At 47.0% G+C, this 22,097-nt stretch overlaps 1 protein-coding gene across 1 annotated transcript; it reads right to left on the reverse strand.

Moving 5' to 3' along the window:
* Window positions 1-10,335: 10,335 nt before the first annotated feature.
* On the reverse strand, window positions 10,336-15,763 carry LOC132592673 (uncharacterized protein K02A2.6-like). Its single transcript, XM_060279126.1, has 2 exons — window positions 11,485-15,763; window positions 10,336-10,357 (listed from the first exon to the last, which is right to left on the reverse strand). The coding sequence occupies exons 1-2, from the start codon at window positions 15,288-15,290 to the stop codon at window positions 10,336-10,338; spliced, it is 3,828 nt and encodes a 1,275-aa protein (XP_060135109.1). The 5' UTR covers window positions 15,291-15,763.
* Window positions 15,764-22,097: the final 6,334 nt, after the last annotated feature.

Genomic DNA, 22,097 nt, shown 5'->3' on the forward strand with positions numbered 1-22,097 from the left:
TCCTCCAGCAAACACATGCATACGTTATTTGCAGTTTTCCTTTTTCAGCAGAAAGCTTGTGCTGTAAATTCTAGTCTGCATTGCTGTGCACCAGGAACAAACAAACTGCATAGCACAAGCCTTTCAAGAGTAGCTGAGGCCACTATTATTTGAGGCCAGGATGGTGTAGTGGCTGGAATGTCAGGCTAGGACACCCTGGTAGCCCCTCACTTTCTTCTTCTTTTTTGTAATTATTATTATTCTTTCCTTAAAGTAATAATAATGCAAATAAAAAACGTGCACCCCATCCCCGAGACCATTATTCATCATACTTAGCCAACTTTCCAAAAACGTAACACTTCTTGAGATTATAGCTGCCAAGTTCCGGCCTGAGAAATAAGGGACTGGACCGGAAGTAGCAGACCGGAAGTAGCGCTGCTGCCATTTTGGAACTGGGCGGAGCATGCTCAGAAGCTACTTTTGATGCTGTTCTGCCCTGTTCCAAAATGGCCACCGCACCAGAAGTTGCGCTGCAGCCATTTTGGAACTGGGCAAAGCAGCATCAAAAGTCGCTTCTGAGCATGCTCCGCCCAGTTCCAAAATGGCCACCGTGCCAGAATAAACCGGGGAAAAACAAAAAAATCCGTTTTTTCGGCTGGGAACAGCTGGAAAAACGGGGGTTTCCCGGGGAATACGGGAGACTTGGCAGCTATGCTTGAGATGGTTTGACCCCTTTCTGTTTTAACAATACAAATTCCACAAATATCTTCCCTATTTCCTCAAAGTCATTTCTCCTCCATATTCCCTTCCTTTAACAGCACACACCAATTTATCATTAATCGCTGCATCCCACACTTTGCGCCATTCTTCTACACTATTTGATATCCGCCTTGCTTTTTCCATTTCCTAGCTATGAGGAAACTCTTGCTGCTGTCAACAAATTTGTGACTTAAGTCCTTGCTAGTTCCTTCTCCAGCATGTGCAGTAAGCACCTTCTTGACCATTGCACCGCCTCTGTTGGTCTCATCTGCTCAATCCGCCGCAGCCTGTCTTTGCAGGCAGCCTGTGCTTAAGTACTGTAATAGATACATCTGGGTTCTTATGTACCGATAATGGGAGGAACATATGAAGTGTAAACCAGCAATCAGTCTATACAGCAAGAATATGTTACAGGTGTGTAAGGCTGCTGGCAGGCAGGCATCAGGTCTGAACATTGCATACTAGAAAAAACAACGACTTGATTGTCATTTTGAAAACAGCTTTACATGCTTAATTTTTTTCCATACTCCTGACAATCAGTGCTTGACTGTTTCACTACGCATGTTGTGCCCTGTTTTCTGTGTGAGGTATATGACACTCACCCAGATTTATAACCAATATGAATATTCATGGCAATGCAATCTGCCTTGCCACCTGTCAGACCATTGTTTTCTCGTTCTGCTTTTCGCTTGATGGCAATTTCAGTTTCAGTGTGTATTTTCTCTCCAGTCCCCCCCCCCTCCCCGAACATTCAGAAATCAATTTATAATGTTGAGCTAGCAAGAAATTTGAAAGAAGTGTGGCTGTGTGGACCATTGACCCCCACCTGCTTATTGCAAGTATTTTTAAAAAATTAAACTTCTATACCGCTTTACATTTTTAAGAAAAATTCTTAAAGTAGTTTACAACACATTGAGACATAATATAAAACAATCCAGAATAAAACATTACTGAAGAGAGTTGACTATAAAAAGTGCACATTCAAAGTAACATAATTAACAGGAAACTAAAATATTATCTGAAAAGATTTCAAAACAAAGCATTACGAAAGTTGACTACAGAATGTGTTTTTAATGCAGTTGACAAATAAAATCTTGAACATTTCAAAACAAAACATTACTAAAGCAAGTTGAAAGTAAGATTCACATTTAAAACAGCATAATTAACAAGGGAATTAAATATTATTATAAGCATATCATAGAGCCTACCTGCTGCTATGGCCGCCAGTCTTTCCAATGGTGGTTCATGGCAGGAAGCTGCTGTGGAAGTTCAGCCTTAATGACCTAGGTCTGCACTAAGATGATCTCTGGCCTCTTCAATCTTCTTCTTCTTCTTCTTCTTCTTCTTCTTCTTCTTCTTCTTCTTCTTCTTCTTCTTCTTCTTCTTCTTCTTCTTCTTCTTCTTCTTTTGCAGCTGGAGTCAATCAGGGCCCTGTCCTCCTGGCCCAGGTGGAAAATGGCCTGCAAGGCAGGGAGAAGGTCTTCCAGGACTCACAGCCAAGATGGCCTTCTGGGCCATGTGGGGAGATGCACGAATAGGATCTTTCCCAAATTTTAAAAAAGTAAATAGCAGCAATGGAGTGCCTAGTTCAGAAGAAGGTTGTAGTTCTAAGGAGCGACCCTTCCTTCTTGAATTGTTTCCCCATCAAAATCTCCCATTCCCCAAGACTACCATTTGCCCACATTGGGCAAAACGTGTAGGCATTTTACTGCCAGCTGTATGTTTTGTCCCTTAAGGTAAATAGCAGGTTGTGGTGGGCCGTTAAACTGGGAAAATGGGGCGAGGAAATTAACCAGCACCCAGCCAGTCACACCCCAGCCATCTCTTCTAGGTCATCTCTTCTAGGTCTCTTCTCCTCTCGATGGTTTCTTCTAGACACAGTGAGACATCCCCGTTTTAACTTACAAAACCTTGAATTGCTGGATTCAACCTACTTTTTAAATGAATTTTATTTATATTCAACAACAACACAAAGACCAGGCACAGTTGCTACCAACATGATTAGCAATCATGTCATGTGTGATTGATTGGTGTGTGTGTGTGTCAGATGCCAGGCGAGAGGTAGGGGCAGAATTGTCAACTTGGTGCAAAGTACTGACCATTAGACTTAGTTATAAAACTATATTTTCTGTGTGTAGGAAGAACCCCGTCAGATTCTGTTTCTGTAAGAGACCTGATCACACACCCTTGAAAACTGGAGAGTCAAGATAGGACATGTTCCACAGTGCAGAGCTATGAGCTTTACAAAAAGCCCAGTGAGACAGGTGCTCTGCTCATGGCTGGCTTTCACTGAGCAATTGAAGCACCAAGTTGACAAGATGCCTTCCGTACAGAGAGGCGAACCAACGGGTCTCTTTGTGTTAATGTCAGACTGATAAGTGCTCTGGTCATATTAATACGGCTGCTTTTCAGGTACAGGAGAGACCCTGTTTCAGTAAGGAAAATGTCATATATGTTTCTACATTACAATGTATATTTGAAGCTCACCTTTTCTCATTGTCGGTTTCCTTGTGAAAAGAAAGCCAGAGATTTATGATGATACTTAATGAAACTTTTTCTAGGACACAATTTGCTTGCAAAGGTACAGGGTGAGCAGGGGGGGAACAAGCAGGCAGACAGGGAGTCCCAGTGCAACATATTTCCAGCACCCTAACATTCTGCCAAGCCACAAACATCCCAGAAGGGAGAAGGCTTTGGGTAGCCACCTGTCTTTTTTTTTAATCACGCTTGCATTTTAGGGATTAAAGAGCCAACTCTACTGTCTCGAATACCTTTTGACCCAATCACTCAACCATGGGGATGGCTGGGGTGTGACTGGCTGGGTGCTGGTTAATTTCCTCACCCCATTTCCCCAGTTTGACTGCCCACCACAACCTGCTATTTACCTTAAGGGACAAAGCATACAACTGGCAGTAAAATGCCTACGTGCTTTGCCAAATGTGGGCAAATGGTAGTCTTGGGGAATGGGAAAGATTGGAGATTTTGATGGGAAAATAATTCAAGAAGGAAGGGTCGCTCCCAGAACGACAACCTTCTACTGAACTAGGCACTCCATTGCTGCTATTTACTTTTTTTAAATTTGGGAAAGATCCTATTTGTGCATCTCCCCACATCAACAGTACTTTGATATTTGGCAATAGCGATAGACCAGGGAATAGGTGTGGGTGGGCAGGGGGCTTCCAGACTGCCAATATTTTCAGGTGAGATTCAATCACATACTGGCAAATTCAGGTTTTGCAATTCAAGTTGATGTGGAGGTCTTGTGCAACAAACCTACGTTCCCAAAAGATCTGACTTTTGGTAATAAGGAAAGGGACAAGGAACTGCACTGGTAAGCAGAAAACCAATCACAATGCATGCTGAATAAACAGGACATTTGGAAGCAACTTGTGCATTCTCTAAAACGGACACTATTTGAAAAAATCAACAAGTTCATTGGGAGGGCGTTAAAGACAAAACATCAGGGTATGTTATTTTCTTTCTCCCATTGTGACCTGGAGAACTATGTCAGCCAAGAACCAGAGTTGCTCGTGGCATCTCCATAAACTCACAAAACACCATGTGTAAATAACTGTGCAACTTGGCAACCTGCTTATTTTTAAAAATTAAAATAATGAGCGCTTGTTTAAAACTCCAAAAAGGCGATTCAGTTCTCTCCTCTTGATGTTGAAGGAGAAGGCACAGAGCCCACCCATGTAGTGCAGAATGAGGGGGTGGGGCTGAGTTTAAGGTGGGAAAGAAAGAAAATAATCTACTATAGCCAATTCCTTTCCCCCTTTTCCACTCCAGTCCACTCTCAGTCCCATCAGAGATCACACTCACATATTTCTCTTTTGCGGAATGTATGCAGAAACTAGATCATGCCCCCCCCTTTAAGCATAGCTGTCAACTTTTGGATTTGAAAATAAGGGATCAGCAGCCTCACCTATCCCGGGGAAAATCTACGGTATATCTAACAATCCAGGATAGCAGCAGGAAACAGCGCTGGAATAAGGGAATTTCTAGCAAAAAAAGGGAAAGTTGACAGCTGTGGCTTGGAATAAGGGAGTTTCCCACACAAAAAAAGGAGGGTTGACAGCTATGCCTTTAAGGCTGAGGTCTGGGAAACATTTGAACTGAAGGACACAAGTCTTGTAAGACTCATGGCTCAGTGATAGAATCATAGAAACACAGAACTATAGAGTTGGAAGGGACCCCAAGTCCAACCCCCTGCAATCTAGGAATCTCAGCTAGAGTATCCTTGACAGATGGCCATCCAACCTCTGCTTAAAAATAGAGCATCTGCTCTGCAAGGCCAAGTCCATGGATACTTTAGTTAATGGATCTCACAAAGCAAATACTGTAGAGAGAAAGACCTCCGACTGGTAATTATGTAGCTAGGCACTGTAAACTAGCTTTCTCCAACCTGGTGCCACCCAGATGTGGTTCATATTACCATAGGGTTGGAAGGGGCCACAAGGGCCATCTACTCCAACTCCCTGCAATGCAAGACCCTTTTGCCCAATGTGGGGCTGGAACCCATGACCCTGAACGACAACTCCTGTCATCATTAACCATGCTGCCTGGGGCTAATGGAAGTTATGGATGTGGTTCAAAACATCTGGAGAAGATATTAAGAGCCCTGCTGGGTCAGGCCAGTGGCCCATTGAGTCCAGAATCCTGTTCTCGCAGTGGCGAACCCGATGCTTATGGGAAACCCACAAGCAGGACCTGAGCAGAAAAGCACTCTTCCTTCTTGTGGTTTCTAGCAACTTGCTGCCTCTGACCATAGAGGTTGAGCATAGCCATCATGTCTAGTAGCCATTGACAACCTTATCAATGGTACCTGGTTGGCAAATATTTCGGCAGGTAATTAAATCTGCAGTCTTTAAATCTGTACACTTTCCTGGGGGTAGGCACCACTGTGATGTCTGAGTAAACATGCATACAATTTAAAATAAAAATGTTTGCAATTCTCTATATCTACTTGCCTTGGACAGAATAAACCTGATAGAGAATAGTGAGAAAATAATAGGATGGTGCTGTAGATCTTCACCCAAACACAGCTCAAGGACACAAATCATGAAATAAACACACTAAACACTGGTTTTGCTTTGTCTACAGGATATTCCTGGCATTCAAGGTTGTGGCTTAAGGGAAAGCAAAATGGTTTGCTTAAAACTTGAGCCCTCTCTAGCCTGCTGGGAGACAAAAGGAACAGACCAATGTAAACACAGAGGGCAATGTGTAGCAGCTGCCTTATCTACTGCCCCAGGGATAACAACACATGGAGGAAGAAGTTGGATTGTTCACGCTATTGCTACTCCTACAGACTCCGCTGTGCAGACTGCGCCATGCCTCATTCCACAGGAACACAAACCCTGTTTTGTTTAAGTGCCAACAGAGCCATCTTCCCCATAAGGCTTAGTGGTGCGTCGCGCCAGGGCGCCGGCCTCTCAGCGGTGCCCCAGTGAGTGGGGGAGCTGCGCAGCTTTGTCGGTGGCCTCCCCTTTCCCTGCACGCCCGCCAGCTACGCCCCACCAACCATATGGCTGGCGGGCGCACAGCTTCCCTCCCAAGCCTCTGCGGGGACCGCTCTCCTCCCAAGGAGGCTTTGGAGGGAAGCTGCACTCTCCTCCCAAGGAGGCTTGGGAGGGAAGCTGAGTACCTGCCTGCAGCAGCATGGGGGAAAGTTGTGCCCCCCCCCGATGGCTGGCAGTGCGCAGCTTCACACACACACTATCTGTGGTAATTTGGGGTGTTGGGTGACTCAATGGTTGAGTATGTGCTTTGCATGCAAATAGTCCCCAGTATCTCCAGGTAGCGTTGGGAGAGGCCCGGTCTGAAAATCCTGGAGAGCCTCTGCCAGCTAGTGTAGGCAGCAGTGAGCCGGAGGGAGCAATGGTCTGTCTCAGCTTAAGGCTGCTGCTTCCTGTATTCTTCCTCTGCTTCCTGGTTGCTATCACTCTAGCACAGGCATCCCCAAACTTCGACCCTCCAGATGTTTTGGACAACAATTCCCATCTTCCCCGACCACTGGTCCTGTTAGCTAGGGATCATGGGAGTAGTAGGCAAAAACATCTGGAGGGCCGCAGTTTGGGGATGCCTGCTCTAGGACTTCAAGCATCAGAATGTGCAAGGCAAGCAGGAAGGGAAGAAGTCCCAGAGAACAGTTTGGCCACAAATTCAGGAGACAGAAGAAAACAGCTGCAAGTAATTCAGGAAGAGAGAGAGAGAGGCCGCCCCGTGCCAACCAAATTGCAAGCACAGCTGATGATGAGAAGCCTGTGTCCCAGGAGACTTCCTTATGACTCACGACAACCAACCAGGAACAGAGACGTGTAACTACACCAGCTTTGTGATTCCCAGCAGTACTCCATTTCCAAACAAAACAAAACACTTATAAGCTAGTGAGGCACCCGTCCAGAACACTGAGAATCTCACACCCCGGCAGTGTGAGAAAGGAGAGCTTTGGGGATCCTTCTCAATGGACGTCACCAAAACTCACCCCAAAAGCCCTGCAGGATTTTGGTTGAACAATGCTGTTTGGCAATCCTGCTCTGAAGATTCTGCAAGGCATGCTCTTTTCTTTGGGGGAATTGATTTTGCTTTCAAGCTGAGCACTGTCTGTCCACCCCGCACCTCCACCCCCTTGCCTAGGAATGACGCTACATTAGAGTCTTTCCCTGGGGCATTTTATCCCAGGAATATGGTGGAACAGCCAAGCTGCCACTTGAACTAGCAATAAGACTTTTTTTAAAAAAAAACCCATAAAAATAAAAGGACCAGGGAGAGAAACCCAGGCACTTGAAAAATTCTCTGGCCCTCCGAAAAGCCTCTGCTTGCTTTGTGGGGGAATAAATGTTGTGTGTGGTATTCAGCCCAGTTTTAATATGAATACATTGAGAAATAAATGTATTTCATGCTATGAAGCTTAATAATAATAATATTTATTTATACCCCGCCCTTCCCAGTCAAGACCGGGCTCAGGGCGGCTAACAACAAATAATATCAACACAAGTATAAAAGAAACAATTCAGTTAAAATGCAGATTAATACAATGTTAAAATTCAATTTTAAAATTAAAAATCTACGAATAAGATAAAACCGTTATGAAATAAAACCTTAGGGGAGGGTAACTGTGGGGTCAGACTGCGTCAGTCCGAAGGCCAAACGGAACAGCTCTGTCTTGCAGGCCCCATGAAAAGATGACAAATCCCGCAGGGCTCTAGTCTCCTGGGACAGAGCGTTCCACCAGGTCGGGGCCAGTACTGAGAAGGCCCTGGTCCTGGTCGAGGCCAGCCTAACCACCTTGTGACTCGGGATCTCCAATATGTTATTATTTGAGGACCTTAATGTCCTCTGTAGGGGGTTAACATCTCATGAAGTGGTAGGGGAGGGCCGTTTGCATAAGAAAATACATTTCTGGCTCCACAGTACAGCTTGGAGCAACCTTTTCCAACCACCAGGGGTTGTACCAGCGCCCCCATCACCCCTGGCCATGCTATCTGGGGCCCAGGGAAGTGGAGTGAGAAACATCTGGAAGTCACCTCCCGTTTGCCTGAAGGGTAACTTCCTGTCAGGACTGCATCTGCATTTTAACAAGGACTTAATACCTGGCTGTACAATAAGTATACCTTATTTACATAACAGTCGAGATTATATCGTTAGAAACCTCATTAGCGACTTGTTATGCAACACATTCCAATGCTGACGGTTAATTGTGGGTATTTGCCAGTAATGATGTGTTCTCTTGTTCCCTTCCTTTCTCCTTTAACAGAAGCGGCAAGGTTTGTTTTCTAGACTCCCTCTTTCCCTTGCCATGAATGTCTTGTTTTTAATCATTGAAAACCTGATCACTAACCAGTTCAGTGGGAAAGGAGCGTATCATTCAGCTCTCGGTAGATACTCATTAGCTCAAAAATGGTTTTCCTATGCGGATGTGTGGGTATTTATCATTCACTTGTTTTTTTTAAAGGTATTTATCCATCTCTTTTCAGGCAAATCCTATATAATAAAGTCCCTGTGTCTCTGCGTCCAGTCCCTGTGTCCGCGCTAATGTGCATGTGCCCCATGGACACAGGGACTGGACGAAGAGGCGGGACATACACATGCACACGCTCTCTTCCCCCCTCAACCCTCTGCCTCCCGTTCCCCTGCGACGGCGGACCAAGATGGCAGCATCGGGCTCTGGGGCCGCAGCGGGAGGCAGCGGGGGCCTTATACCTCCAGCCACCTCCTCCTGACAGCCGCCTCCTCCTGACAACCCTACCTGGCCCGTGGGAGGAGTGGCGGGGCCGCGGCCTTCCCTCCCTCTCTGCGCTCGGCCGCGAGACACGACGGGAGAGCGCTTTGTTTAATTGCGTTCCTGGCGCGCCCCGCGACCGATCGCAGAAAGGGAGGGAAGGCCGCGGCCCCGTCGCACCTCTAGCGCCCGTTTTCTTAACGGGCTGAATGAGACTAGTCTTACATAAAAAAAGGAAGCATTAAAATCTAATACAGGAGATGCTAACCTTTTCCAGTGGGAATGGAGGCCCACTGAGTGGGAAATGATGGTTTTTAAACAGCAGCAGAGGATTGAATAAAACATGGAGGTAGAAACACTGAGGTGAAAAAGTGGCAGTTTTAAAAATGGCAGAGGTCTGAGTAGAGTGAGCAGGGGGTGATATTGTGCGAGGGAAGTGGAAGTTTAAAACAAGGTTTGAGTACAGTAAGAAGCTGGTTTGGAAAGGCTCTGTTGTGTTAGCTTTTTGGTGTTTGTTGGCTTCTGTGTTGTCCCTATCTCTGCTATTTCTCCTTGTTAAACCTGGTTTGTCTCCTTAAAAAAAACACCACCCCTCAGTGCCTCTACACCTCTGCTTTACTCAAATTTTGTCTTTGTTTTATCAGCCACTATTTTCCTTTCAGTGTCCTTTCCCTCCTGCTGCACTCAGACCTCTCCGTCTTCCATTACTCACCTTCCCAATGTGAGAAAGGTAACAGATGTGAAATCCTCAAATATTCCACAGTACATACACACAATGTATTTCACTTCTGGTACCATGTGTTGTCTTCAGCATGAAGTTTTGGATTCAATTTAGTGATTTAGAAGCGATAATTTATTAGCAAGCAAACACCCAGGTATGTCCCCTAGCCAGCATCGGAACTGAACATTGTCCAAATTAACAGGCTAGCTCTTAATATTCTATTCATCTCAAATATACTGTAACATATATCATCATTGGCGGGGGGGGAGTTGTGCCAAGGGGGGGTGCAGAATAGGAGAGAGGGCAAGGCATGGAAATGAGGGTGGTCTGTGTGCAAGGAGAGCTGAAAAAGGGAGGAAGAAGAGGGTAGGAAAAGGGAGGTGAAGGTGATAACTCCAAATCATGGATTGAGTACCTGCCAGGAAGCATTTAATATTCTAGAGATGGGAGATAAAGCAATATACATGTATTTGTGAGCCAGCTCCAGCGGTTATTTCACAAAGGATTGGGACTGATCGGTGCTATGATTTATTGAAAAATGCATGCCAGTCCTCAAAAATCATTTGGCTTACATTTTCTGCCTTATATCAAGTCAGCAGGACTTGTTTCAGCAGGATGTGCTGGGGGTTGGAATGCCCAGGTGTTTACATAATCACCAGCTGCCTTTGCTGTTCCTAAGGAGACAATCAGGAAGTTAATAGGCTAGGTAAGAAGAGACTTTCATGTGGCCTTTGGCCAAGGTTGGAAGATAAAGGTGGAAATAGTGTTGGAACTGCACAGTTAAATAAAAGAAAACAAGTGTATGAGTGCAGTTTTGCCGTTATCTCTGTCTAAGGCTTCTGTTGGGGACGAAGTGCTTTGGGTTCCTGAAAGCATGCATATTCGGAGCCAGAATTCTGCAAAACTTGTGACCTTAATACTTAGGGCTGCCAAGTAAGTAGAAATAAACAAGTCTACCCTGCTCCTGTGTTTTTAGCACCAGAGAGAAATATAGAGATCAGCACAGCACAGGGATAAGCATTTGGAAATTCAGATAACCTCCCCCACCACTCCAATAGAAGGAAGAAGGCTTGAGCAGGATTGTAAGGCCACTGTGGGCACAGGAAGCGTCTGGGAGGGGACTGTATTTGAGGCTGTATAATTTGGTGCCTGAAATATACTCGGAGTCGAGAGTGAGTTTCATGCTCTTTATTCAGCTCATATTCATCAAGGAGAAGAAGAGAAGACGAATGGCTCTTTTCCCAAAACCATCTGCTTATATACATTATTTACACAATGGGCCTTGCGTGATTGGCTACTTCAGGGCTACACCTGTGGGCCAATTATATTGTGGATTGACTTCTCCCTGCAGCCTGATTGGCTGCTCCTACAGGCCAATCAGGTAGCAGATTCACTTCTGCCAGCCGCCTGATTGGCTGCTCCAGCAGGCCAATCAGGTTGCGGATTCACTTCCACCTGGAGTTGGATTGGGTAGCTCCCGCTGATTCTGAATCCTATTGTTCTAGGATTCAGCTCAGTACATAACACCCCTCCCCTCTAAGTTCCAGTCCTGCCCGGGAAGTTGCATTCGTAGTCCCCAAGGTCTGCTGGCCGCCTCCGTGTGCGTTGTGGCCTGGGGTGTTCCTTGGTCAGGGGTTCTGGTTCTGGCTCGTGTTCCGAGGCTGCTGGCTGTGCCGGGGCTGTCTGGTCTGGCGCCACTGAACCACTAGGTTGTGACTCTGGTTCCGGTGTCCTTCCAGCCTCGGGGCGCCCCTCTGTGCCTACTGCTTCTGCTTCCCCTGCCCACCCCTCTCGCTCTACAGGCCTCACTGCCCTGCTGTCCCCTTGGGACCCCTCTGTCCCGCTCTCCTCCCGGGTTCCTCCTGGGAATCGTCGCCGTAGCTGGTCGCAGTGGCGGCGCCAACATTGCCCCCCTTCCGTTAGTACCTCGTACGACACGGGACCGGTCACCTTGGTGACTGTGGCGGGTACCCATGCTGGGCCTGCCCCAAAATTCTTTGCATACACTGGGTCCTGGGCCACAAATGTCCGGGGGTTCCTGCCTTTTCCCACCACTACCTCATCCTGAGCTCTGTCGGGGTGAAGTCGGTCCAGTCTAGTTGCAAGGCGCCGGCCCATTAGTAATTCAGCTGGGCTCCGGCCCGTCGTTGTGCTTGGGGTGCTGTGCTGTGCTAGAAGAAATGCGGCAAGGCGGTATTCCCAGTCCCCTTGTGTCATGCGGCGGAGGCTGTCCTTGGTGGTCCGCACCATGCGCTCCGCTTGGCCATTGGTGGCAGGGTGGAATGGTGCTGAGCGGATGTGGCGGATGGCGTTCTGCGCTGTGAAGGTCTGGAACTCCTTTGACGTGAATGCGGTTCCATTGTCCGAGACGAGGGTGTCAGGGAGCCCGTGGGTTGCAAACAGCTTACGTAGTACCCGGATGGCTGCCGCCGTAGAAGTGGACGGTACCAGTGCGACCTCCAGCCATTTGGTGTAGGAATCCACCACTATGAAGAATGTTTTTCCCTGGAAGGGGCCAGCGAAGTCCACGTGCAAGCGTGACCATGGATGTCGGGCGGACTCCCAGGGCTGGACTGGGGCCCTTGGGGGATCCGGGCGGGATTCTTGGCAGGTCTGGCAGTGTTGGACCCAGGCCTCTATCTCTCTGTCAATCCCCGGCCACCACACATAACTCCTGGCAAGGGCCTTCATCCTCACTACCCCTGGGTGTGTCTCGTGTAGGGCTGTGAGGACCCTTTTGCGGAGGGGCTGGGGAACAACAACCCTGCTTCCCCATAACAGGCACCCCTTGTGGGCCGACAGTTCATGTTTGCGGTTTGTGTAGCCAGCGAATTCTGGCCCGGGGCTGCTGCTGGGCCATCCTCGCCACACCCAGTCCAGGACCCGGGAGATGACCCTATCTTTTGTGGAATGGTGCGCAACTTCTTGTGCCTGAATGGGTCGGTCGGGAAGCAGCTCCAGGGTCATAACCTCTTGCGCAGGCGCTGGGTCGGGGCCTGTTTCTGGTAGTGGTAGCCTGCTGAGTGCGTCTGCGTGGCCCATCGCCTTCCCAGGGCGGTGGATTAGTGCATACTGGTAGCCGGCAAGGAAAATTGACCACCTGAGGACACGTGGAGACAACACTTGGGGGGTCTGCTTCTCGGGGGCAAACAGGCCAAGCAACGGCTTGTGGTCAGTCACTATGGTAAAGGGCCGCCCGTACAAGAAATCATGGAATTTTTTTACGCCCTTCACGATTGCCAGACCCTCCTTGTCAATCTGTGAGTAGTTTCGTTCGGCTGCAGCAAGCGTCTGGGAGAAGTATGCCACCGGCACCTCTCTTCCATCCGGGAGTTGGTGTCCCAGGACAGCGCCGATGCCATAGGGAGAGGCGTCGCATGCCAGCACCACTGGCAGCCTCTCGTCGAAGTGTGCCAAGACCGAGTTCGAGACGAGCAAGTCCTTGACTGCCTGGAATGCGGCCCTTTGTCGCTGGCCCCACACCCAAGGGGCCCTTTTATCTAGGAGTCTGTGTAGGGGCTCCGCTACCGCTGCCTTATGGGGAAGGAAGGCATGGTAAAAGTTCAATAGTCCCAAGAATGACTGAAGTTCGGGCTTGCTCTTGGGCGCTGGGGCCTCACAAATGGCCCGTACCTTGTCACCGGTTGGATGGACCCCTTCTGCGTCCACCTTAAATCCCAGAAAGTCCACCTGCGGCACTCCCAGTAAACACTTTTCCCGCTTCACCTTGAGGCCTGCCGTCTGGAAACGGTGCAGGACGGAGCGGAGGCGGTCCTCAAATTCCTCTGGTGTGGGCCCGGCGATCAGTACATCATCGAAGAAGGGGGTGACGCCAGGAATCCCTTTAAGGAGAGAGTCCATTAGATTCTGGAATATGCCTGGTGCCACGCTAACGCCAAATTGCAGCCGCTTTACTCTGAATGCCCCTCTGTGCGTCACAATCGTCTGAGCCTCTGCTGTGGCTTCGTCCACAGGCAACTGTTGATACGCTTGGGCCAAGTCCAGTTTGCCAAAGATTTTTGACCCAGCCAGGGTGGCGAGGACATGGCTGACCACTGGCACTGGGTATGCATGGGCCGTGAGAGCCTTGTTTATGGTGCATTTGTAGTCTGCACAGATGCGGACCGAACCGTTAGGCTTGACGGGTGTGACAATTGGAGTTTCCCAGGGGGCGTTGGGCACCGGCTCCAGCACTCCTTGCTCCACGAGCCGGTCCAATTCCTCGTCTATGCGGGGTTTCAGGGCGAACGGGACCCGGCGGGCCTTGTGCCTGATGGGTCGTACAGCGGGGTCTAGCTGTAGGGCAATGGGGGGTCCTGTATATCGTCCCAATGCCCCATCGAAAACCCCTGGAAACTCTTTGCATATGGCGTCCACGTCCACTTGTAAGCTAGTGCGGTTCACCCCGGTAACGGCTAGCCCCAGAGGTCCAAACCATGCCAGTCCCAGTAAGCTAACGTAGGGGCCCTTAACTACCAGCAAGTCCAATTGTTGCTTCCGCCCTCGATATTGCACCCTGAAGGTCCCCACCCCCATTGTAGGGACCTTACGTTTCTGGAAGTCCCGGAGGGTGAATGGGGCCGGCCTTAGTTTGGGACCCCCATTAGGGCACAGTTCCCTTAATGTTCGGGCCGAGATTATGGATAGAGTTGAACCCGTGTCCAGCTCCATGCGGCATGGGGCTCCCTCTATCTGTACCTCTATATAAATTTTCTCTGTGCTGGGATGGGGCAACTGGAATACCTGGTAGTCCGTGATCTCCGTCGAGTTGCCTTGGTGCATGGTGCCGTGTGACCTGGGGCTCCTGGGTCGGTCATCTGATGCTTGTCGACGGGTGAGTCGAGCCCGACACACCCGGGCGATGTGTCCCAATTTTCTGCACTGCCTGCACTCTGCATTGCGGAAACGACAGGTCCTCCTCTCGTGGTTCTCCCCGCAGCTTGCACAGTTCCCTCCTTCTCGTCGAGGCTGCTGTGGTGTGTGTGCTGCTTGAGTGCGCCGCTGTACTCGGTGTACTTCCTCCCTGTCAGATTCGGATTCGTCGGTGAGGTCTTCGTGGTAGACCCTCGGTTGGGATGGCGGGGCCGGTCGTGCCTCTTGCGTTGACCTCTCGGCGGCTTCGGTTGCCAGGGCTTCCTCCAGAGCAATCTGGAACGTGAGGTCTTTTTTGGCGTAGAGGCGTTGTTGCAACATCTCGTCCCTCAGGCCACCGACGAGGCGGTCACGAAGCATGTTCTCCAACTCTGAGAAGTTGCATAACCGGGCGGCTTGGCGGAGGGAGGTCACAAACCCAGTTATGGTTTCCCCTGGGGCTTGCCGCTTTGCGTAGAAGGCATTTCGGCAAGCTACCACCGAGGGCTGTGGTGAAAAGTGCTCCTTCAGCCGTTCCATTATTGTTTTGTAAGAGACGGTAGCGACATCTCTAGGTGCAAGGAGAGCCCGGGCGATTTCAAACGTCTCCTCTCCACAGACGCTGAAGAATGTCGCCCTCTTCATGGCATCGTTGGTGACTTCTTTCGCTTGCAGGAGGAAGTTGAAACGGGCGGCGTACCCTTCCCAGTCTCCTGATGCTGGTTTGAATGGCAAGAAGCTGCTGTCGGTTGCCATTCTGGGTTCCTTGGGTCCTGGAGCTGAAGTCTGGATGCACGGTGCGATACAGCGGTGCAGCAGGTGGCGGTGCTGCGGTGCAGTGCGTGGTGGCGGTCAGCTCAGCAGGATCCCACCTTCGTCGCCAGTGAAATATACTCGGAGTCGAGAGTGAGTTTCATGCTCTTTATTCAGCTCATATTCATCAAGGAGAAGAAGAGAAGACGAATGGCTCTTTTCCCAAAACCATCTGCTTATATACATTATTTACACAATGGGCCTTGCGTGATTGGCTACTTCAGGGCTACACCTGTGGGCCAATTATATTGTGGATTGACTTCTCCCTGCAGCCTGATTGGCTGCTCCTACAGGCCAATCAGGTAGCAGATTCACTTCTGCCAGCCGCCTGATTGGCTGCTCCAGCAGGCCAATCAGGTTGCGGATTCACTTCCACCTGGAGTTGGATTGGGTAGCTCCCGCTGATTCTGAATCCTATTGTTCTAGGATTCAGCTCAGTACATAACAGTGCCAAAGGCAAGTTCTGCTGGGTTTGGTTCAACTGCGGAGTCCCCAATTGGCATTCCCAAGTGGAGCTGATTCCAGACCCTCCAAGTGTCCCTGTTTTCCAGAGACAGTCCTGGATTTACAGAAATGGTTCCAATTTCTGATTTAATCCCAGAATGTCCTGCTTTTCCTTAGGATGTCCCTATTTTCATCAGAGAAATGTTGAAGGGTGTGGAATAGGACATCACTAAAGTGGTACCTCGGGTTATAGACACTTCAGGTTACAGACTTCACTAACCCAGTACCTCAGGATGAGAACAGAAATCGTGTGGCGGCAGCGGGAGGCCCCATTAGCTAAAGTGGTACCTCAGGTTATGAACTGTTTCAGGTTAAGAACGGACCTTCAGAACGAATTAAGTTCTTAACCTCAGGTACCACTGTACTTTCATTGGAGAAATGTTGGAGGGTATGTGATTCCTCCCAAAAAGCCAGGATTCAAGACAGTGCTTATCAGCTGAGTAATGATGGCTTCAAGCACTGCTGGGATCAACTAAACTCAGAGTTTCTGATCAACTGATTGGCAGTAACTTCAAGATGCCCTAAACGGCCTCGGTCCAGTAAACCTGAAGGAGCGTCTCCACCTCCATTGTTCTGCCCGGATACTGAGTTCCAGTGCCAAGGGCCTTCTGGCGGTTCTCTTGCTGCGAGAAGCCAAGTTACAGGGAACCAGGCAGAGGGCCTTCTCGGTAGTGGCACCCGCCCTTTGGAACACACTCCCACTAGATATCAAAGAGAAAAACAACTACCAGACTTTTAGAGGACATCTGAAGGCAGCCCTGTTTAGGGAAGCTTTTAATGTTTAATAAATTATTGTATTTTAATATTTCTGTTGGAAGCTGCCCAGAGTGGTTGGGGAAACCCAGCCAGATGGGCGGGGTATAAGTAATAAATTATATTTATTTATTTATTTATTTATTTATTTATTTATTAAGATTGCTCAGATTGGTGGCATTCCAGAGTCCTGGTTGGAGAGAGATCCTTCAGAGCCACTGCCAGTCAGTGTAGAGTAGACAATATTCAGCTAGATGGACTAATGGACAGACTTTATATCAGGCAACTTGCCATTTAGCTATTCCTTTTAAAAAAATAAAATAAATCAAATTTCAGTTTGAAAAACACAACACAGCTAACGAAACAAGATTAAGGCTAGGAGTAAAACCCATTAGATTCAATAAGCCTCCCTTCTGAGCAGACACACCTAGAATTGCACTTTGAGAGAATAACCAATTTTTTACGAATGACAAACAAAAACACACAACAGCAGAACGGAAATAATAGCACACTTAAAACAGCCCATGCACATCAACATGCAGTAATGAATGAAAAGGGAACGGCCATTAGAGCTGGAAAGCAATGGATATAGAGGTCAGAAGATCCCCAAAGCTTTCTTGAAAGATCCCAGATTTTATCTGGCTGTTGAGGGCTCTCCAAGTTGGGAGCAGGCAGGCCTCCCTGGGGCACACTTTCCAAAGAGATGGTACCACTAGTAAATAGGCCCTGCTTCTAATGGAAACCCAATTAATTTAAGTTGCCTTAGGCTTAGGCACCTGCCGCATAAGCTCAGGTGTTTAACAGAATGCACAGGGCCCGGAGCTCCCCTGCACTATATTGCTTCGCGTTTAGAGGCAACATTTCCCAGCCTCTGCTTTTACAGCTTAGAAGGGAAAGAACTGCCTGCAAATGCACTTTCTTTTTAATCCTGCACATTCTCTCACTCCAGTTCTTGGTATCTTCTGCCTTTTGCCTGTAGTTGCTGTGGGCAGAGCTTTTATACCTTTGTGAAATGTTCAGGTGTTGCATAAATCAATAATATATTTAAAGGTCTCAGTATGACAACATCCAAGTGACAATGTCCCTGAACTATGGGTTGAAGACAGTTCCGGTGCCAGTTTTTGTGGGGCCCATAGAAAGGGATATTTGGCCCACACTCTTTAACCTAGAAAAAGTGATACCTGCAAGCTTGGGAATCCCTTCCGATTTTCTTGGGATGCTGTGCTGTTGGGGCAGTGGGTTCCTCACTGTTCTCGAGTTCCCAATAAATTCATGATCTCACTCATCTCTGGAACAGGCCTTGATAGGAGTTGTAACTCAGGAAAGAAGCAGGTAGTTCTGCATGCAGAAGGCACCAGATTCGAGATTTCCACTCAAAATGGACCATGGGAAACAGGGATAGGAAAGACCTCTGCTAGTCAAAATTGCATTAGTGACATGAGCTAATAGTCTGAAGTGGAAGATTAAGATTTTCCACTATGCTAAGGAGACAATGGACCTATTTGTTGTTTTCAAAAGGCTTCATTTCTCCACTTCTCCATAGCAGAAAAAATGATTTATTATTTTTTTACTAGCCAGGAAGCATTATTATTAAGACTTTGGGTAAATTTAGGTCATTTGGATAATGAAGATTTCTGTGGACATTTGAAGTTAAGTTTAACTTTATCAGAATAGTGTTTCATGTTGAAGTGTTTGTAATTGAGATTCAAAACAGAGAGCTCTGTCCATTCCTTGCCACCTTGTTAGTCACTGACTTCCCAAGGAAATGAGTTACGTTAATATGCTTGATGGCTTTGAAGATGAAAGGGGCTATATAAATGTTTGGTGTCATTATGTAGCTGACACCCTGTTCTAAACAGTGGTGGGTTGAACCACAGCTCCTTGGGGACTGATGAAGGATAAAGAATTGCTGATGGCACAGCAGGTTGGAGCGAAGCCATGGCCATTATAAAGTGAAACAAGAATAAATAGTAGGCACGGTTTTAAAATTGAATGGTGTGTGTGTTTGTGTGTGTAATTTTATTGGCTGGTCCTGGCTTTTCTAGGTGTATTTTAAACATGCATCCACTCCAGAATTAAACTTTTAAAAGCTTGCTTTAACCAATAGTTAGGGCTGAGTAGATTATATGTGCATCCTTTGATACCTGGCCCAGAATCCAGCAGCCTGCCTGTCGATGGGATTAGGTCACTAGAGGTGCATTAACACTACTGCTCATCTCCACTGGCTTTTTCAAGTCTCTCAGGGACATTTCAGTTCTCTAGTTTGAACATATAGCACTTTAAATGGGCTAGGTTTCACATTTTGCAGAATTTACCTGTTTCCCAGCTGTAGCATAGTTTACAGATCAGCAAGCTTTAATGTCTCTGGCTTTGATCTCACCTTAGCTAGGAAATCATTTGATGTCAGCATTAGGGCTGGGTGAGAAATTCGACTGATTTTGAAGATGAACCTGCCAAACCCACACTTTCTCACACAGTATGTGAGCTGAAACATAGCTCTCCTTTGAAATTTGCCCGCCTCTGAATTTTGCAATGCAGTTCTGCTGCCAGGAAATGTGTGCACAGAAGTGATGCGATGTCTTTCCTGAGCTGGCCGAATTCTGACCTTGATATTATGGCTCAGAACTTTCTCCCTGTCAGTTTCCTTTCCATGGATAAGGAAACCTCCAGTTTCAACCTCTGACACTTCCAGGATCAAGTAGTCAGTGATGTGGAAGACCTTCGTAGGGAGACTTTGGAGAACAACTGCAAGCCAGAATATGCAATATTGGGATGGATGGACTTATAGTCTGACCTGGTAAAGGCCAGTTTCCTATGCTTCAAGTTAAATAGTACAGAAACACGGAAAATAACACCAAACACACACACCAAAGATCTTTTACATGGCTTTATAAACTTCAATATAACATCATTTAGAAATTAGGCAATAATAGATGGGGAGCAGCTGTCAGCACAGCAATGCTAACCCCTTAGCTAAGTCACTGTGGAACCTCTAGAGGCCATGACTAAAAAATAACTCCTCCATAGAATTGCTGTTGCCAAGAACTTGCATCCCACAGGAACCAGCATCACTGTGTTCCCCAGGTTCCAGTCCACATCTGTCCTCCTTGTGATTAAGAACTATAAAAAGTATTTCCTAAGTGGCTAGACAGCTAAGCAAGTACAGAGGATCCCTTCACAGGGTTCTGTCTTGGGCCCAGTCTTATTCAACATCTTTATCAATGACTTGGATGGTGGGCTTGAGGGCATCCTGAGCAAATTTGCAGATGACACCAAATTGGGAGGGGTGGCTAATACCCCAGAGGACAGGATCACACTTCAGAATGACCTTAACAGATGACAACTGGGCCAAAGCAAACAAGATGAATTTTAACAAGGAGAAATGTAAAGTACTACACTTGGGCAAAAAATAATAATGAAAGGCACAAATACAGGATGGGAGACACCTGGCTTGAGAGCAGTACATGTGAAAAGGATCTAGGAGTCTTGGTAGACCACAAACTTGACATGAGTCAACAGTGTGATGCAGCAGCTAAAAAAGCCAATGCAATTCTGGGCTGCATCAATAGGAGTATAGCGTCTAGATCAAGGGAAGTAATAGTACCACTGTATTCTGCTCTGGTCAGACCTCACCTGGAGTACTGTGTCCAGTTCTGGGCACCACAGTTCAAGAGGGATACTGACAAGCTGGAACGTGTCCAGAAGAGGGCAACCAAAATGGACAAAGGCCTGGAAACGATGCCTTATGAGGAATGGCTTAGGGAGCTGGGTGTGTTTAGCCTGGAGAAGAGAAGGTTAAGGGGTGATACGATAGCCATGTTCAAATATATAAAAGGATGTCATGTAGAGGAGGGAGAAAGGTTGTTTTCTGCTGCTCCAGAGAAGCGGACACAGAGCAATGGATTCAAACTACAAGAAAGAAGATTCCACCTAAACATTAGGAAGAACTTCCTGACAGTAAGGGCTGTTCGGCAGTGGAATATGCTACCAAGGAGTGTGGTGGAGTCTCCTTCTTTGGAGGTCTTTAAGCAGAGGCTTGACAGGCATATGTCAAGAATGCTCTGATGGTGTTTCCTGCTTGGCAGGGGGTTGGACTGGATGTCCCTTGTGGTCTCTTCCAACTCTATGATTCTATGATTCCCTTAATAAAACGATCACAAGTAACTTTCAGTAATTCAGTACACCATGCCAAAGACGGTCAAAAGGTAGCAGAGCTAATAGCAACCAGAGCGTCATTGCCTTCCTGTGCACATCCTATAAACACCTAAGTAAGAGGTTTTTTTTGTTTAAAAAAAGCAGTTGGGGTTGCAAAAACCCAGCTAGCTTGCCACAGACTAAAGCCTTTGCCTTAAGAGTCCCAGCTATACTCCTGGTCTGAGGCCTCCCTTACACCATGCTTGCTTTGTGCAATCTGGGCTGGATGCTTATTTCATTTACAGATGGGAAACTGAAACTGACAGATAATTTGACAGCAAAGGCCATCCAGTATGCCTGCGGCTATGATGTGTTTTGAAGTAAGCCTGGGCTCTTATCTCTTGGACCACACTGGATGTTTAACATTATGCTCCCGACATGAGCAAAAGGCGTAGGACTCCTGTGTGTTTTGTTAGTTGCCGCAGTAAAAGTAAACATTTGATGTGGAGGCTGGTAACTGTAACTGAAACTGTACATAAACCAGGGACATCAGCAAAAGAGCTAAAGAAGGAACATTTGATAAGCTAAGGGAGAGTGGATTGCACCATTTGTGTTCTTTGTATAAAATGCTTGTTATTGTATAAAAGTTATTTCTCAGAACACAAAGAGAAAATGCAGAAGTATGTACATCGGTATACAGTATACTAATTTGCAGAAAAAGTAGCTTTGCAGAACTGAGGTCTATGAAGCAAACTATTCTCCTTACATTGTATGGGACTCTAGAATAAAAGAAAATTGTTTAAATTAAGGAACATGTGCCATTAATCCGTAATGTTCATTGTATCCTATGGCAGTAACTCAAATTGTGCACCATCCAGTTCCTTTCCTGTGGCAAGGAAGCAGGTGGATCACACCCCATCTCTGGAGATCCTTTCAGCAGGCTGCAGCATTTCAACCAACCAGCCTGGAAGTCTCCTTGTAAGAGCAATTGTGAAATTTTCAGTTTATTAAAAAACAAAAGTGTGATGTAACACATGTTTCTTTCCAGCAAACTTGGGTCACCGAGCCTGACACTGATGAAATTTTGTTTCCTGGGAATAAGTTCTATTTGCAGAAGGGGGAAAAAGGATAAGTTATTTTAAACAAAGTCTCAAGACTACACATTAAATATAAACATCACAGATAATATCCAGAATGAAGACAGATGGTCTTAGTTTTTAATCAATGTTTATATTCCCCTTAGAAATTCCAAATACAGTACTTTATTGATGCTGTTTAGAAAAATGTTACTTTTTTGTTCAATAAACCAATTTTCAAACCTTTATGATTCGATAATGTGCTAATCAGCTAAGAAAGAAT

This window comes from Zootoca vivipara, chromosome 9, assembly GCF_963506605.1.
Source record: "Zootoca vivipara chromosome 9, rZooViv1.1, whole genome shotgun sequence".
Lineage (NCBI taxonomy): Eukaryota > Metazoa > Chordata > Lepidosauria > Squamata > Lacertidae > Zootoca > Zootoca vivipara.